Source organism: Macadamia integrifolia, chromosome 5, assembly GCF_013358625.1.
Source record: "Macadamia integrifolia cultivar HAES 741 chromosome 5, SCU_Mint_v3, whole genome shotgun sequence".
Classification (NCBI taxonomy): Eukaryota; Viridiplantae; Streptophyta; class Magnoliopsida; order Proteales; family Proteaceae; genus Macadamia; species Macadamia integrifolia.
Window position 1 is genome coordinate 17,362,670 of NC_056561.1, and position 14,917 is coordinate 17,377,586.

The following is a 14,917-nucleotide window of genomic DNA, read 5'->3' on the forward strand; positions in this document are numbered from 1 at the left end:
TGCATAATGGTTGTGCACTTGTAGGGTGTTGGTGACCATTTCATGGATCCATCTCATTGTCTTCGACAAGTAAATTCAAAATTCTCATCCTATTTGAACTATTTCAGGCTAATCAGAAATAAAAATAAATAAATAAACGATCCAGTGGGAAAATTTAAGTAGTTGAAAAGGATGGATAGCTCAATCATCCAAAATAGTTTTTTGGCATATGTGACAAGTTTACCTCTGTGCTACTAATTGACTATCCTACTGCTTTACTGGAAGAGGCAATCTAGATTTACACTTAAATTTTAGTTATTACTCTAAAATCATACCTGAAGATAGGTGCCACTTTCAAGCTTAATGTGAACCCTATTATCACTATTTCTTTCAACATAAAATGTTTCTTTTGTGGACGGTGATTCTGCTGTTGCTGAGACAGAATCCCCTTCAGCATCACAAGTCAGGAACTGGCCTCCAAAGGAACGGAACTGAAATTCTGTCTGAGACACCCGCCACAACTGCTTCCACAGAAACTAGTACGATAAATAATCTCAAACATCACTAAAAAAGAAAACAAGGAGTATTTCAAGCATAATGCAGTGCAACGATTATATACTTTCTTAGTAAAAGATAAGAGAAATACATCCTCAAAAGAATAGAACAACAACAACAACAAAGCCTTATCCCAATTTGATGGGGTCGGCTACATGGATCCAAACAACCTCAAAGAATATAAGTGGAGATAAAAAAAAAAAAAGTGTTGCATAGACTCTTTGAAATGGATGAAGTATCCATATTGGGAATGTTTAGGATTTTCACGCGCCACTGACTTTTGACCATCATCTCTATCTTTCCTTTCTCTTTACCCATTGTTGGATATTATTAATCATGAAACATTCATAAGAACCTACAACCTTTGCCACAAAAAGTTCATAGGTAGGGGGAAAAATGAGAGTTATGTATTTAATTTATGCTCCTTTCTGGAGATACGTGAATAATGCATACTGAAAGATATCCCATAAAGTCAAGTCCCTTTCTACATGAAAACTCCAAATCTACTGTTTTCATCTCACCAAGTCAGACCTCCTACATCCAACAGACTCTGACAATATGGCAATGTCCAAACAGCATCCGCAAAGAAACGTATTTGCTACTAATAAAGGGGGCAATGTCGATGGGATTTCAGAAGATTTTATTACACCCTCTTATTTTTTTATTTTTAAAATTGCACACTAAAATAATAATAAATAAAATGATACAAATGGGTATTATTAAAAAGATATTTTTATTCATTCCAGCATTTCAAATAAAGGCTTGTCTTAATGTATTGGCCCAAGAAATTTGAAACTCATTGGTAATTTTTCATCAGAAAACAAATAAGCAACATTCTTCTATTATTTCCACTAGCACTTTATTCCCAAATCAAAAAATCATCTAGGACCCTTGGCTTTTCTTTTGCCGGATGAATAATGAATTTGTTTTTTTAATTCATCCAAAAAAAAAATTTGTTCTCTTGACCTTTTACCACGAAAAACATAACACGCAGAAATTCACCATATTGTATTATAAAAATGGCATATGAATTTCTGAACTGTTCAAATTTATAAATTTTCCATTGCCAAAGAAGAAAATAAAATAATATAAGGAGGAACATTCCCCAAAAAAGGCATCTACAAAAAGTAGACAAACATAGAGGTCCAACTTCCCAAGATAAAGAGCTACACAACCAAATAATCTTAAGATGGAAAGTCCGTGACTATAAACTCTTTATGACCAAGAAATGGTCCAAAAAAGGGCCCAATAGCAGCATTTATTCATACTCCGAATCAGAAACATGTCACATCAGTAGCATTCTCCAGTATCATTCATACCCAAACCCAAAGCAGCTGCAAAAGATCTATAGTGGCTCTCCAACACCACCCAAGCTTTCATATTATAAATTCAGGATGCAGTTAAAATAGAATTCCATTGTAAAAAGGATCTCTAGTGGTTCTCTAAGCAACACACATTCTTCCTAGTCATTAATTTGAATCAATCCCCATCACGCAACCTCCTTAACTGCTACTTCCCTAATATTTAGTAATTACTATGCAGTCTGAAGAGAACATTGAAGCCACATTTCTCTCACATCATCACCAACGATACTATAAAAGTTGAAACCACAAGCAGCCCACGTTGGATTCAGTTCAAGGTTTAAATTCATAGCCAAGTCTGTAAGATTTCTAGTAGGAAAACATGAATCTTGAACATAGTTCGAACTCAGGCTCTTCACACTTGAGAGCTGAGTTGAACAAACTCAGGTTTTCATTGACAAACTCAGAATTACATCTCAAATCAGCAAAAATCAAATTCAAGATCAAAATGGTTCAATAATCCATAAGGACTTGGATGCCTGAAGTTAGGTTTCATGAACAAAACCTGGACCAGATTCTGGTTGGCTTCAGATGCCAACTTTTAACATAAAGGCCTTTTCCCTCTGCTTTTCTTCGTAGCATATCCTGCAAGTGCACATTCACTTCTGCAATTTTTTATTTTCCTTTAAAGGCAAGAAAATTGTCATTTCTGTGAAAGGCATTTTCTTCTTTAGGATTAATTTTGCTCTAAATACGGCCCATGAATAAACTCAAGTATTGAACAATGTAACAACCGCTTATCCCAAAAGCTAGAGTTGTTGAGTAAGGGCTACAAGCCTACAACAATGTATATCAAAACACAACACCCATTGGCGCTTCCATTCACGGCCCGTCCTGGATTTGGAGGAAAATTCTTGAGAACAGACCCATTACCCTTGTTGCCATATCCTATTCGATAGGAAATGGGCAGTCCACCTCCCTTTGGAATGATCCCTGGCATCCTTTAGGCATCTTATCCCAGCTGATAACACCCAGAGTTGTTTACTCTTCTGGTCTCCCCTTTAATGCCTTGGTGTAAGTGAAAATACCTTTTTCTTTCCGCTTATTTCCTCTAACCTGTTTTCCTTGTAGGGGTGAATTGTCTCCAAACATGTCTGACGACTATGGGGGGATGGGGAAAGCGTGATTTTTAGAGTCGCCATCTAGGATTCAGGGCCTAGAACCCTATTGTGGAGCCCAATTTCGATCGAGGCATCGAGCTTGAGTAGGGGGTTGGATTCCTATGAAAGGAAGGAACCCCCGAATTTGACTTCATATTTTGGTCTGTTCCAAAAGATAGGGGTCCGTGTCAGGTTACGACTGTAGGAAGGTTTTAGGCACCCACCTCTCCCGGATTTTTCGATCTTTCTACCAGAGGATTGGATTTCGAATATTCTCCCCCAAGAATTTTAACAACTTAAGCCAGCATGGAAGCCTTATTACATGAAATATAGATCTATATTAAAACCACATAAAATAATAACATTTACATAAAATAATAGAAAATGCAATTACTTTATCTACATACACGTACAATGCCCCATGACATGACAATTATGATCATTATTTTATATGAGGAACACATATGATAACGCATAAAATGATGAAACAGATTACATTTAATGTGCAAATGCTAAAATTAATACATGAAATGATAACAATAAATCATTATTTCATGCAGTAGACACATAAAATAATACATGCGGAGAAGAGGTACATATTATACATGCAAATGAAATTACGATATAATATTTACATGATAATGACCGACGAAAACGGTGAAATTTTCAATAATTTTCCTCGACTTAAGGGCAACGATTTAATTTTCCTCTCTTTCTTGGAGAAATTAAAAACTTCCGACACTTGGGTAAGAAAGTTGACAAGGTTTCTATGCTAGGGTATGAACATGGGTTTTGGTTTTTGGGAATTTGAGCAGGGCTTCCACACTATATTCTTGAGGTAGGAATTGACTGTGGAAATTTGGGCAAGGCTTCCGTACTGTATTCCTAGAATCGGAATCAGCTGTAGCAATTTGGGCAGGGCTTCCACATTGTATTCTTAGGGTTGGAATCAGCTGTGGACATTTGGGTAGGGCTTCCACACCGTATTCCTAGGGTTGGAATCAACTGTGGAAATTCGAGCAGGGCTCCCACGCCATAATAAAAATATTAAAATCAAATACAAAAAAAAAAAAAAAAAAAAAAAAAAAAAAAAAAAAAAAAACTTAAACAAAAGTTCTATACAAACCTGATATGGATGACGTGGACTTCTGAAAATAGGGCAAGACTTCAGCAACTTCAACTTCAGTAAGCTCAGCTCACAATTTCTACAGACTCTCGTCTCTCTCTCTCTCTCTCTCTCTCTCTCTTCTGTAAGGTCTTTGGAACAGGGTTTTTTTCTCAGGATTGTTCTGCAGGGTTTTGGTCTTTGGAACAGGGTTTTTTTCTCAGGATTGTTCTGCAGGGTTTTGGTCTCTGGAACAGGGTTTCTTCTTCAGGTTTTTTTTTTTTGCCCGCCCTCCTCTCGGTGACCCGAGGTCACTATTTATAGAAAAAATGAGGCATCCATGTAAAAATGCCATGTAAGAGCGTATACAAGGGATTTAGGGGCGTGTAAGGGGGTATAAAAGGGTGTAAGGCCCTTACACGGATGTGTAAGGACTTACACTCATCCGTGTAAGGTCCTCCCCCCCATGGCACTTTGATATGCCTCCAAAAAAAAGTCGTGGCACCCCGATATGCCTCCAAGTATGCCCGTAGACTGGGCGGCTACCCCGTAGGCTGGGCTACAGTAGCCCTACGTGGTTGCGGTGGAAATTTTATCACCTAAAGCAATAGCCATACGTGGTTACGGTGGAAATTTTATCACTTGAGAAAGCGACAAGTTTTGGTTGGGGTTTGGTTTAGGGTCTTTTGATTTGGTTTGGTTTAAGTTTTGGTTTGGGTTAGGGTTTGGTTTGGTCTGATTTCAGCTTAACCGGTTCAAAGTTCAAGTAAATAATACGGCACACCTGGGTATCCATTTTTTCTTGTAAGATACCAACAGGACCGTATTCCCGAGTACGTTCTAATGATATGGGAATCGAGAACATACTAGGCTTGATTGTCGTATTCTGACAAAAGGCATCGACTACTTTCGGTCATCTTCCCTGCATCATTAAACAACATCGGGTTTTACCGATCACAAGTTCTGGGATAATCTAGACTTGTGCCGAAAATTCGACTTCTTTTTGAAAGAGAGAATATGTCTCCTCATTACCCGTAATTCATCATTGCCGAGGGGGCGATAAAATTTGGTGTTTACAGTTGGTCTCCTCCATCCTATCTCCCATTGGCTGGTCCCCTCCCTCTTATGGATCTCTAGTCCTCCCTCCCCCCTCTCCCCCTTGGACATAGAGGAAGGGATGATAAATGCAACTGGATCCCCTCTTCCAATGAGATTTTCTCCTCTACCTCTGCTTGGTCCTATGTTCGTGACCCTTCCTAGGTGGTGTCGTGGTATAAGTTGGTCTGGTTTAAGGGTCATATTCCCCGCCATAGCTTCACTTTATGGCACTGCTTGTCCACCTACCTTCCCACCCAATCCTCCTCATTCACCGCCACATTCCTGCCAATCCTACCTGCTGCCTTTGCCCCTCCGGGATAGAAGATATCCCTTTGACAAAGAGTGGATTTGGGTGGACATGAACTCGGGTCCTTTCATTTGTGACTCCATTAGTAAATTGGCTTTCTATGCTACTATAAATCATCTCTGAATGGAGCATAACATTAGTAGATGGACCCCCAAATCCTGCTCCCCAGACAAGATTTTTAAAGCTATCTACTTTGATGTCACTTCCAAAGCCCAAACCCTGCATGACCTTCTCTCCCACCCTGTCCCTAGCTCCCAAAAAAACTCCCACATCATATCCTCTTGGAATCTTCAGGTAGATCTCATCCAACCCACCTGATGGAGCTGGCTTCCCCTCCCCCGCCCTTTTTGCTAGTTTCGATGTTTGATCCTTATTGGATTTTGTTTAGCTTTTGATTGTGCTATTATTGGTTCCCCTTGGGTTAGCTTTTCCTTGTTGGCTTAAGCCTTCCCTCCCCCCTATTCCCCTTTGTATATTCTTCTTTCCTTGGTAATGAATTATTTATTCATCCAAAAAAAAAAGGGAAATTACCTGGATCTACTAGATAAGAAAATAAATTACACGATAAGTAGCTTCCCTGCATCATTAAACAACATCGGGTTTTACCGATCACAAGTTCTGGGATAATCTGGACTTGTGCCGAAAATTCGACTTCTTTTTGAAAGAGAGAATATGTCTCCTCATTACCCGTAATTCATCATTGCCGAGGGGGCGATAAAATTTGGTGTCTATAGTTGGTCTCCTCCATCCTATCTCCCATTGGCTGGTCCCCTCCCTCCTCTCCCCCTCCTCTTATGGATCTTTGGTCCTCCCTCCCCCCTCTCCCCCTTGGACATAGAAGAAGGGATGATAAATGCAACTGGATCCCCTCTTCCAATGAGATTTTCTCCTCTGCCTCTGCTTGGTCCTATGTTCGTGACCCTTCCTAGGTGGTGCCGTGGTATAAGTTGGTCTGGTTTAAGGGTCATATTCCCCGCCATAGCTTCACTTTATGGCACTGCTTGTCCACCTACCTTCCCACCCAATCCTCCTCATTCACCGCCACATTCCTGCCAATCCTACCTGCTGCCTTTGCCCCTCCGGGATAGAAGATATCCCTTTGACAAAGAGTGGATTTGGGTGGACATGAACTCGGGTCCTTTCATTTGTGACTCCTTTAGTAAATTGGCTTTCTATGCTACTATAAATTATCTCTGAATGGAGCATAACATTAGTAGATGGACCCCCAAATCCTGCTCCCCAGACAAGATTTTTAAAGCTATCTACTTTGATGTCATTTCCAAAGCCCAAACCCTGCATGACCTTCTCTCCCACCCTGTCCCTAGCTCCCAAAAAAACTCCCACATCATATCCTCTTGGAATCTTCAGGTAGATCTCATCCAACCCACCTGATGGAGCTGGCTTCCCCTCCCCCGCCCTTTTTGCTGGTTTCGATGTTTGATCCTTATTGGATTTTGTTTAGCTTTTAATTGTGCTATTATTGGTTCCCCTTGGGTTAGATTTTCCTTGTTGGCTTAAGCCTTCCCTCCCCCCTATTCCCCTTTGTATATTCTTCTTTCCTTGGTAATGAATTATTTATTCATCTAAAAAAAAAAAAAGGGAAATTACCTAGATCCACTAGATAAGAAAATAAATTACAAGATAAGTAGGTTTCAGTGATGCCTAACTGGGCTAACAATCTGGCTATGTCGGTCATGGGGATCATGTCACCTTGGGCCATTAGAGGAATCAGAATAAAGTGAAGCTGATTATGGTGATTGCTAGAAGCCATGGCCATGGGAGTTGAAAATCTGGTTCAAAGAAATAAGAGCTTCAAATTTGATGAACAAAATGTTTCAGATTCTTAATTTCTCCCTTTAGTAATTTATACTGTTACTAGTTTAAAATGGTCCTAAATCCGCCGAACTGGTCTACGGCTAGTGGCTATCATAGTTGTCATGGCGTCTACTGGCAGAAAAAGAAGTTCATGGCAGTGCTACGAGTTACGTGACTCACAAATGGCCATTGCTATTGGCTGATAGGCGTCGCCATGGCACCGCTGTGGATGCTAGGTCAAGCCTGATTCACTAGGCGGTCGATTTTTTGTAAAATGCAAGGTGATTTTGATTGGGCTATGTTTTTTTTTATGATTTGATGTTGCTTAATGTTGGTTTTATATGTTATAGGTATATATTGTAGGCTTGTAGCATACTAAATAACTTTAGAAAATAGGAAAAATAAAAAAGTAGCATATTAAATAACTTTAGAATATAGGGAAAATAAAAAATGACACATAGCGATTTGACCGCCATGGCAACGCCATAATGAGCGATTAATCGCCAAATCGATTAGCCACCCCTCCACCGCCTTGGATCGATTTGACACCGTGACAACTATGGTGGCTATGCACATGGCATTATGAGCTATATGAGGTTGTCTGCGTTGGCGCATAAAACCCAGATGATTAATTAGTGACGAGTGCTCACATTGCTTTGACTAAAAACCTCCATATGTATCTTACCAAATACTTTACACTTATGAGAAACCTGAGACTACTCTGCATCTCTTTTTGTGGAGAGGGAAGGAGAAGAGGCGGAAAAGGAGAGGGGAGGAGGAAGTAAGCCCCACATGCGATTAAAAATGAATTGAATAAAAATAAAAGAATTGAGGTTGGGGTATTTTAGGAAGTTTACCTCTATTTTTTTCTTGAACTGCAAGAGCAATAACTAATTTTGGGGATTGAGTAAATATTTTCAAAGTTGAAACTAGCCTATGTAAAATAAACTTGAAACCTATTTATCTTGCAATTTATTTTCTCATCTAGTGGATCTAGGTAATTTCCCCCTCCCCAAAAAAAAACACAACACCCCTCCTCCCCCCACCCCACCTGATGGGAACATCAAGTTGTACAGCCGAAGGAAGAAGAAGAAGACCCAACCTTCTTTGTGGTTGGAGGATTAGAAGAAGGAAGAAGAAGAAACTGGTGGAAGAAAGGAAGGCTCGATCCAGCCTTTCCAGTGGTGGATCGAGTCCCTCTCCTTCCAAATTTTGCCAAGAATGTGTGGCCCCCACTAAATCTGATAGTTTAGTAGTTTTATTTTCTAGGATTTTATTTATTTAAGTCTTTAAGTTAATTAGGAAACTAAGTAATTATCCTTTTTTTTTCTTTTTAGAAAGTTCCTTTGTTTATGAAATAACGTTCCAAGAATAATCTTTTCTTTTTAGTAATTAGTCTCTTATTTATGTAAGGCCATTGGCCACGGTTGAATCAATTAATGAATTTGACTAAAAGAAACCAAAAGAGCTGTCGCCCCCCCCCTCTTATGATTCTCTCTCTTTCTCGCCTCTCTCTCGTTCTCGCCTCCCCCTCTCTCCCTCGACTCTTCTCTCCCATTCCCCTTGAACTGCTGCTGCTGATCTCCCCTTGATGTTGGACTGCTGCCGATTGACTCCTCAATACTGGGCTGCTGTTCACACTCTGTTGCTACTGCTGTTCACACTCTGTTGCTGCCGGCTACTCTCTGCCGTTGTTGTCATAGTTGTCACGGCGCCAAGGCGAACCAAGGCGGTGGAGGGTTGTCTAAGCGCTTAGGCGAGAAGGCGCCCGCCTTAAGGCGAACAAGGCAAACAAGTGTTATTTTTTATTTTTCCTATTTTCTAACATTATATAGTAAGTTATATATACCTTGTATCATAAAAAATCAAGATTAAGCCACATCAAGTCATTAAAAATCAACATTTAGCCACATCAAATCATAAAAAATTAACATTAAATCATATTAAGTTATAAAAAATCAACATTTAGAGAAATGCTCTTATTCTATAATAAGTTTGACTAGTCAAATGATTTTATTTTTACATGAGGCTTTTTGTATTAGTTATAACATAAAACCAGCTTTCTAACAAGTCTAAGATTACTTAAATCTGAGTTGCAATGACAAAGTTATGCTTCAGTCAAACTTATTTTTAAGTGCGTGAATACTGTTAAAATCGCCTGAACGAAAATAATTTTATGAATATCAAAACAAAATATTATTTTACTGGACTTTTTATCCTTTTGGAATTTGATTTTTAAACTATTTTTATTGGATTCAAATAGGGGGTATTTGCTTATTTATGAATAATATCTTAAGTAAATGTTCATTTACTTGAATGATATTTGGCATAAATAAGTGTCGAAACATAAGGCGACATGCAGTGCAACAAGGCGACTGTTGCCTAGGCCCCAGGCAAACCGCCTGGACACCTAGGCGACGCCTTGACAACTATGGTTGTTGTTACTCTCTGTTGCTACCGCTGCACTATTGCAGCCACCATTTACAACAGCCGAAGGTCATACCACGTGGATAGATCATCACCTGGGCTGCTGCTGGTCTCCTTTCAATAAACGGACTGCTGCTGGACACCACCTTCAAAAATCTGGGTTGTTTCTTTTATTCTCAGACCTAGGCAGCAAGTAAGTATAGAATGAGCCTTCCCATTCCCCCATTCACATTCTGCTGCTGCCGGCTACTCTCTGCTGTTGTTGTTGTTCTCTGTTGCTGCCGCTGCACTATTGCAGCCACCGTTTGCAACAGCCAAAGGTCATGCCACATGGATAGATCATCACCTGGGCTGTTGCTGGTCTCCTTTCAATAAACGGACTGCTGCTAGACACCACCTTCAAAAATCTGGGTTGTTTCTTTTATTCTCAGACCTGGGCAGCAAGTATAGAATGAGCCTTCCCATTCCCCCATTATCACCTCATTATTTACTCCATTAACTTCCATTAAGACCCTTCCCTTTTAGCTATTGTTTAACCATTATTTTGCACCACTGTTTACCCTAGATGTTGCTGATTTTCTTATCACAAGTATGGCTGATTTTGGAGCATATAATATGGTATCTTTATCTATCTTTGGTGTTTAATAGGCTAGTGTCATAATCTAATTTAGCTTGCTGCCATGTTCCCTACCCCATGTTCCCCCTTGAAGCTTGAGTGAGTTTATGTGTTTTTCTTCCTAGACTATTATTGCTCTTTGCTACTTTGTTCATTAGTCTCATTTTATCTTGCATGTTAAATCTTGTTTGCTGAGCTTCCTTTGTCCTATCCTACCCAAGTCCCTTGAGTTTACCTACCTAGTTAGTTAATCTTGTAGGAAACTTAGTCACCTAGGAACCCCCTACATCACGACCCCCCCACGTGCAGGCCCACACACATACACAGCTCTGTCCATGACGTTATCATGTAGTTGCAACATCACGTGGCAGTAAGAGGTACAAAGCGTGCATAGGGGCACAACAACACATAACTCAAACCCCTCACACTTACCAGGGGTCGAGCATCTGACCTCCTGGCTCAGGTACCAAGTTACAAACTCTTATCCTAAAAGCTCAAGCTGTTAAGGAATGCCCACAAAATGTATGTCAACACACAACAAACTGAAAATAGGTTGAGGCTCCCAAAGAAAGTATTTACTTCACTTGAATCTTGGCTTGAAATAATATCATAAAGCAACAAAACCTATTCAGTCAGAATGTCATAATAGGCGGTAGGGTGAACAGCTCAAAAGTACAGTCCCAAGAAGACAAATGTCTGGATGGGAGGGTAATCTCAGGTTGGATTCTATTATGCCTTATTTACCCCGTTTGATGCCTTTTTCTTTCCGAATTGCTTCAGAATATTCCAGATGTGGAGGGGTTCGAGATCAGTAGGGGTCGATTTACAATGGGGAGCACTTGAGAAGCACAGATGGCGGCGTTGATATATGCCCTCAGTTGGACAGGGTTCAGGTAGACAAAGGGATAACAATTGCTCAATTTTTTTCATGTGCTAATTGGCCTGAGAAATTGCTTCCAAACTTTTCAAGACATCTCCTGGACAGTAAGATAGATGACTGCAATGGCCTCCACAGACACTTATATGGATATGAAATTGACCCATTAAGTCAGGATAGCAGCATAAGAAGGATCAGAAGGATTATTCCCAGCAAAGTGCTCTTCCAGATTCTTATCCAGAGAAACAGAACACAACCATGATCTCTCAAGATTTGGATCTCATCAGGTCCCTACTCTCTCCCCAAGAGGTTTTTGTGTGTATTACCAAAAAATAAGATTTTTCATAAGCAAATAAATGCATCACGAGTGAAGTGGAATTTTAGGACTACAAAACCAAAAAAAAAGGGCTTGGCGTTACTATTTGAAAATTAAGTATTCTAGGTTCTGCATAGGGACACCAAGTCTTCATTTGTAACTTGATCTGCCAGAATGTTCAGGTCTCAAAAGGAAATCCTACAGAAAATATTGCCTTATGCAGTTATTTTGGGGTAATTCAGAAAGACAAGGAAGATACTTTGAAAGGAGGACAAGAGAGATTCATAGAATTTGCAATGCTGTCGGATCATATTGGTTGGACTAGGTTTTTGGAAAAGGAGAGTTCATCGGTGCAGATAAAGCAGCCTATGGTAGCCACCAGAGTTTGACATTGAGCAGAGAGGCAGTGCAATTTTATAGAATCTTTTTCATGAATGCCAGTAGGCATATAAGTACATAAAATGATAAAATGAAGCCTTCTGTTTTGGTTGCTAATTAATAAACCAAAATAAAAAACTTTACCTACCAAAAATTTTGAGTATTTCCACAGATGCAGACAGTTTTTACCCAGTCATAGTTTCAAATATTCATGGAATTATAGTAAACTATCATCCCAACTTTTGATAGTTGATTGTGCCAGAAGGGATCAGAGTGTGGAGCTTTGTAATGTGCTATCATATCTGCTTAGTTGCTGCTGCTGCTGCTGCTGCTGCTATTATTGTTACTGCTGCCAAAACTGGATTCATCTAGCCAGTTCCATGCAGTTGGGATTAAGGCTTAGAGAGTTGTTTTCAATTTTAAGCATTGTTAATTTGTTATGGTAGATATGCTGTAAGATCTTCCAGATTTGTAAATTCATTTAGATATGAAGAATCTCCCTGTTTCATCTCACAGTCTTACTTCCAGGCATCCAAATTATCTTCCTTTATTTATAGGAAGTGGAAAAAGAATCAATAGGCTACTAAATAAAGAACGTGTTAAGTGTAATTTGTGTGTGTGAATGTGAGTGTGTGTGTGTGTGTGTGTGTGTGCGTGTGTGTGTATGTGTGTGTGTATGCATGTGAGAGAGAGAGAGAGAAACGTGCCCATAAACCAATGTTGACGACCAAAATACAACAACAAAAAAAAAAGGCAGGAATGGAAAATACGCATATAAATTATACAAGCAAAATAATATAAATCCAATAAACTCAACAAACAAATCAAGAACCAAGCAGTCACGATTGTATCAAAAACACCACTGGTTGCCTAAATCAGAGTGGTACACCTCAACAAATGCTCATTGTTTTATACCATATCCAGAAGAAACAATCTGATATAAGATACATAGCTTCAAATAAGATTTGCATTTATTGGAAGAAGGCAGCTATTCCTCTCTTTCCAAATACACTTGCATAGTTGCATTAGGAACGAGCTATCACCAATAACCCTTTTTTAACCTGAATCAATTACTGATATGAAAATCATCCTGGCTGCATAGGTGCAATCTAAACCACACCATGGGACACCAGGCTGCCATTTTATTACATCGAAATTTCCTCTAAACACTGGAAAGTTAGATCCTAACAAATCACATTTGTACATTTAGATGCCAACAAGTTACTCTTGTACATTACTGGTTCACTAATCAGAATGCCAATTCTAGCTCTAGATCAAGTGACATTACAAGTGCAATTTCTCACACCGGAAGCACATTTTAACAACTTTCTCACATTTCCCAGGCAGTGGAAATCCTAGTTTTTCCCTTTATTCTTCAAATGAATGCCATTAAACAGGATAAGGCAGAAGGGTAAGAGTTCAAGAACAATGTCATGAGATTCAAATGAAATGGATAGTTATTACCAGTAGTTATTTCTGTCACTCTAAAATAAACTGATAAAGTGGGGACATTGTCTCTTAAATACCATATGCTCAAAGTGAAACAAGATAAGGCAACAGGAAATTTATTTTAGAAAAAGGGGAGGGGGGTATGCACAACTGATTTGAATACAGAAAAATACCCTGAAGGTCTCCCAAGACGAAGGTATGTCTCTGTCCACAGTTATAGTTTGACCTCCTCCATTTTCTGCAGAAACATACTTCTTCAGAGGCACTGACTTGAATTGCACCTGTGTTCCATCCTGCATTTGGATTACCCAGCCACAGTTCAAGAAAGCCAACACATCAAACAAGAAATTAAAATAAAGAAAACTAAAATACGGGCAGAAGAACTCACAAGCATATCTCCATTGGGGATACCATCAAACAGAGAAGGTTTAATCCATCCTTCCACAACCAACCATCCTCCCAGGTTCACACCTCTAACCTTACGGGCCCCATTTAAATTGTCCCCTGAATCAACTCGAAATCTTTAGTAAAATGGGAATTTTAATTTTTGCAACCAAATTCCAGAGAAAGATTTCATTCTAGAATCATCAAGAAAGAAAAAAAAGACAAAAAAGAAAAGTAGTCCCAGAATTTACCAGAGTACACTCCAGAAAGGAAGAGGACCCAACAACACAGTATCACTGAAAGAACCCAACTGCAGGAACCAGTTCCCATGCAAAAAACAAAGATTTCTATTGATGAAGCAACTGCTAGTCTGCTGCAGTATCCAAAAAGAAAACGAAAATGCAGGTAATCTGCAACCAAAATAGAGCAAATGAAATGATAAGTCCAGAGCCCCACACGCATCCAAACCAAGTAACCAAACCCCCACTAAAAGAGAATCTCAGTATTCCTTCCTTGCCAACCAATTAATCCCAAGCAGAACTTTGTCAACAAAGCATAAAAGCTTCTGTCTAGTCTTTTATTATTACATTATTAATATGTTTTAAAAGCCTCTGCTGCCATTACCTGCGCAGATAACAACAAATTACGAAAGGAAATCCAAACCCAATGAGGAAATCTATTCTATTTCTGGGCACAAAAGCAAACTAAGGAAAAAAACAGTTCTTAGCTTATTGAGTCTGTGAAATGTGGACTCAGAAATGGCTTGCTCGAACTACTGGGAATGATTTCAGTCTTTATTATTACAGAAAATAAGAGAGACAAGGTAAGTAAAAGTAAGGTAAAAAGGCAAGTAAAAGTAAGGTAAAAAGGCGGACTTTTTGTCGAAAAAAGGGATTGAGAATAAAGATATGTTAAGGCCCATTTGATAATGTTCCTGTTTTTTTTCATTTCTTGTGCTCAGAAGTAGAAAAGAGCCTCAAAAACTGTTTAATAAAATTGTGTTTCGTAGACATCAAGAAAAACATTTTTGTTCTATGGGAACAAAAAATGGAATAAAACGTTTGATGTCACCTTAGTGCTTTTTTTTTTTTTTCTGACAAAAAAAAAAAAAAACGTTAAAAATACAAAATGATGAAACAACAAAATCTTA

The 14,917-nt window shown here is 39.0% G+C and overlaps 1 protein-coding gene across 5 annotated transcripts in view; it reads right to left on the reverse strand.

Annotated features, from left to right (window-relative positions):
- Window positions 1–14,350, reverse strand: part of LOC122079885 (probable glucan 1,3-beta-glucosidase A) — a 27,520-nt gene extending 13,170 nt beyond the window's left edge. For 2 of the 5 annotated variants that reach the window (XM_042646652.1, XM_042646653.1), the window contains exons 1-4: window positions 14,019–14,349; window positions 13,772–13,887; window positions 13,557–13,676; window positions 315–515 (exon numbers count right to left, since the gene is read on the reverse strand). In XM_042646652.1, the coding sequence (XP_042502586.1) occupies window positions 315–515; window positions 13,557–13,676; window positions 13,772–13,887; window positions 14,019–14,229 (648 nt within the window). In that variant the 5' untranslated portion in view covers window positions 14,230–14,349. Of the gene's footprint in view, window positions 1–314; window positions 516–13,556; window positions 13,677–13,771; window positions 13,888–14,018 lie in introns of all 5 variants that reach the window. The other 3 variants (XM_042646654.1, XM_042646648.1, XM_042646649.1) reach the window with 3 other exon arrangements.
- Between the last annotated feature and the right edge of the window lie 567 nt (window positions 14,351–14,917).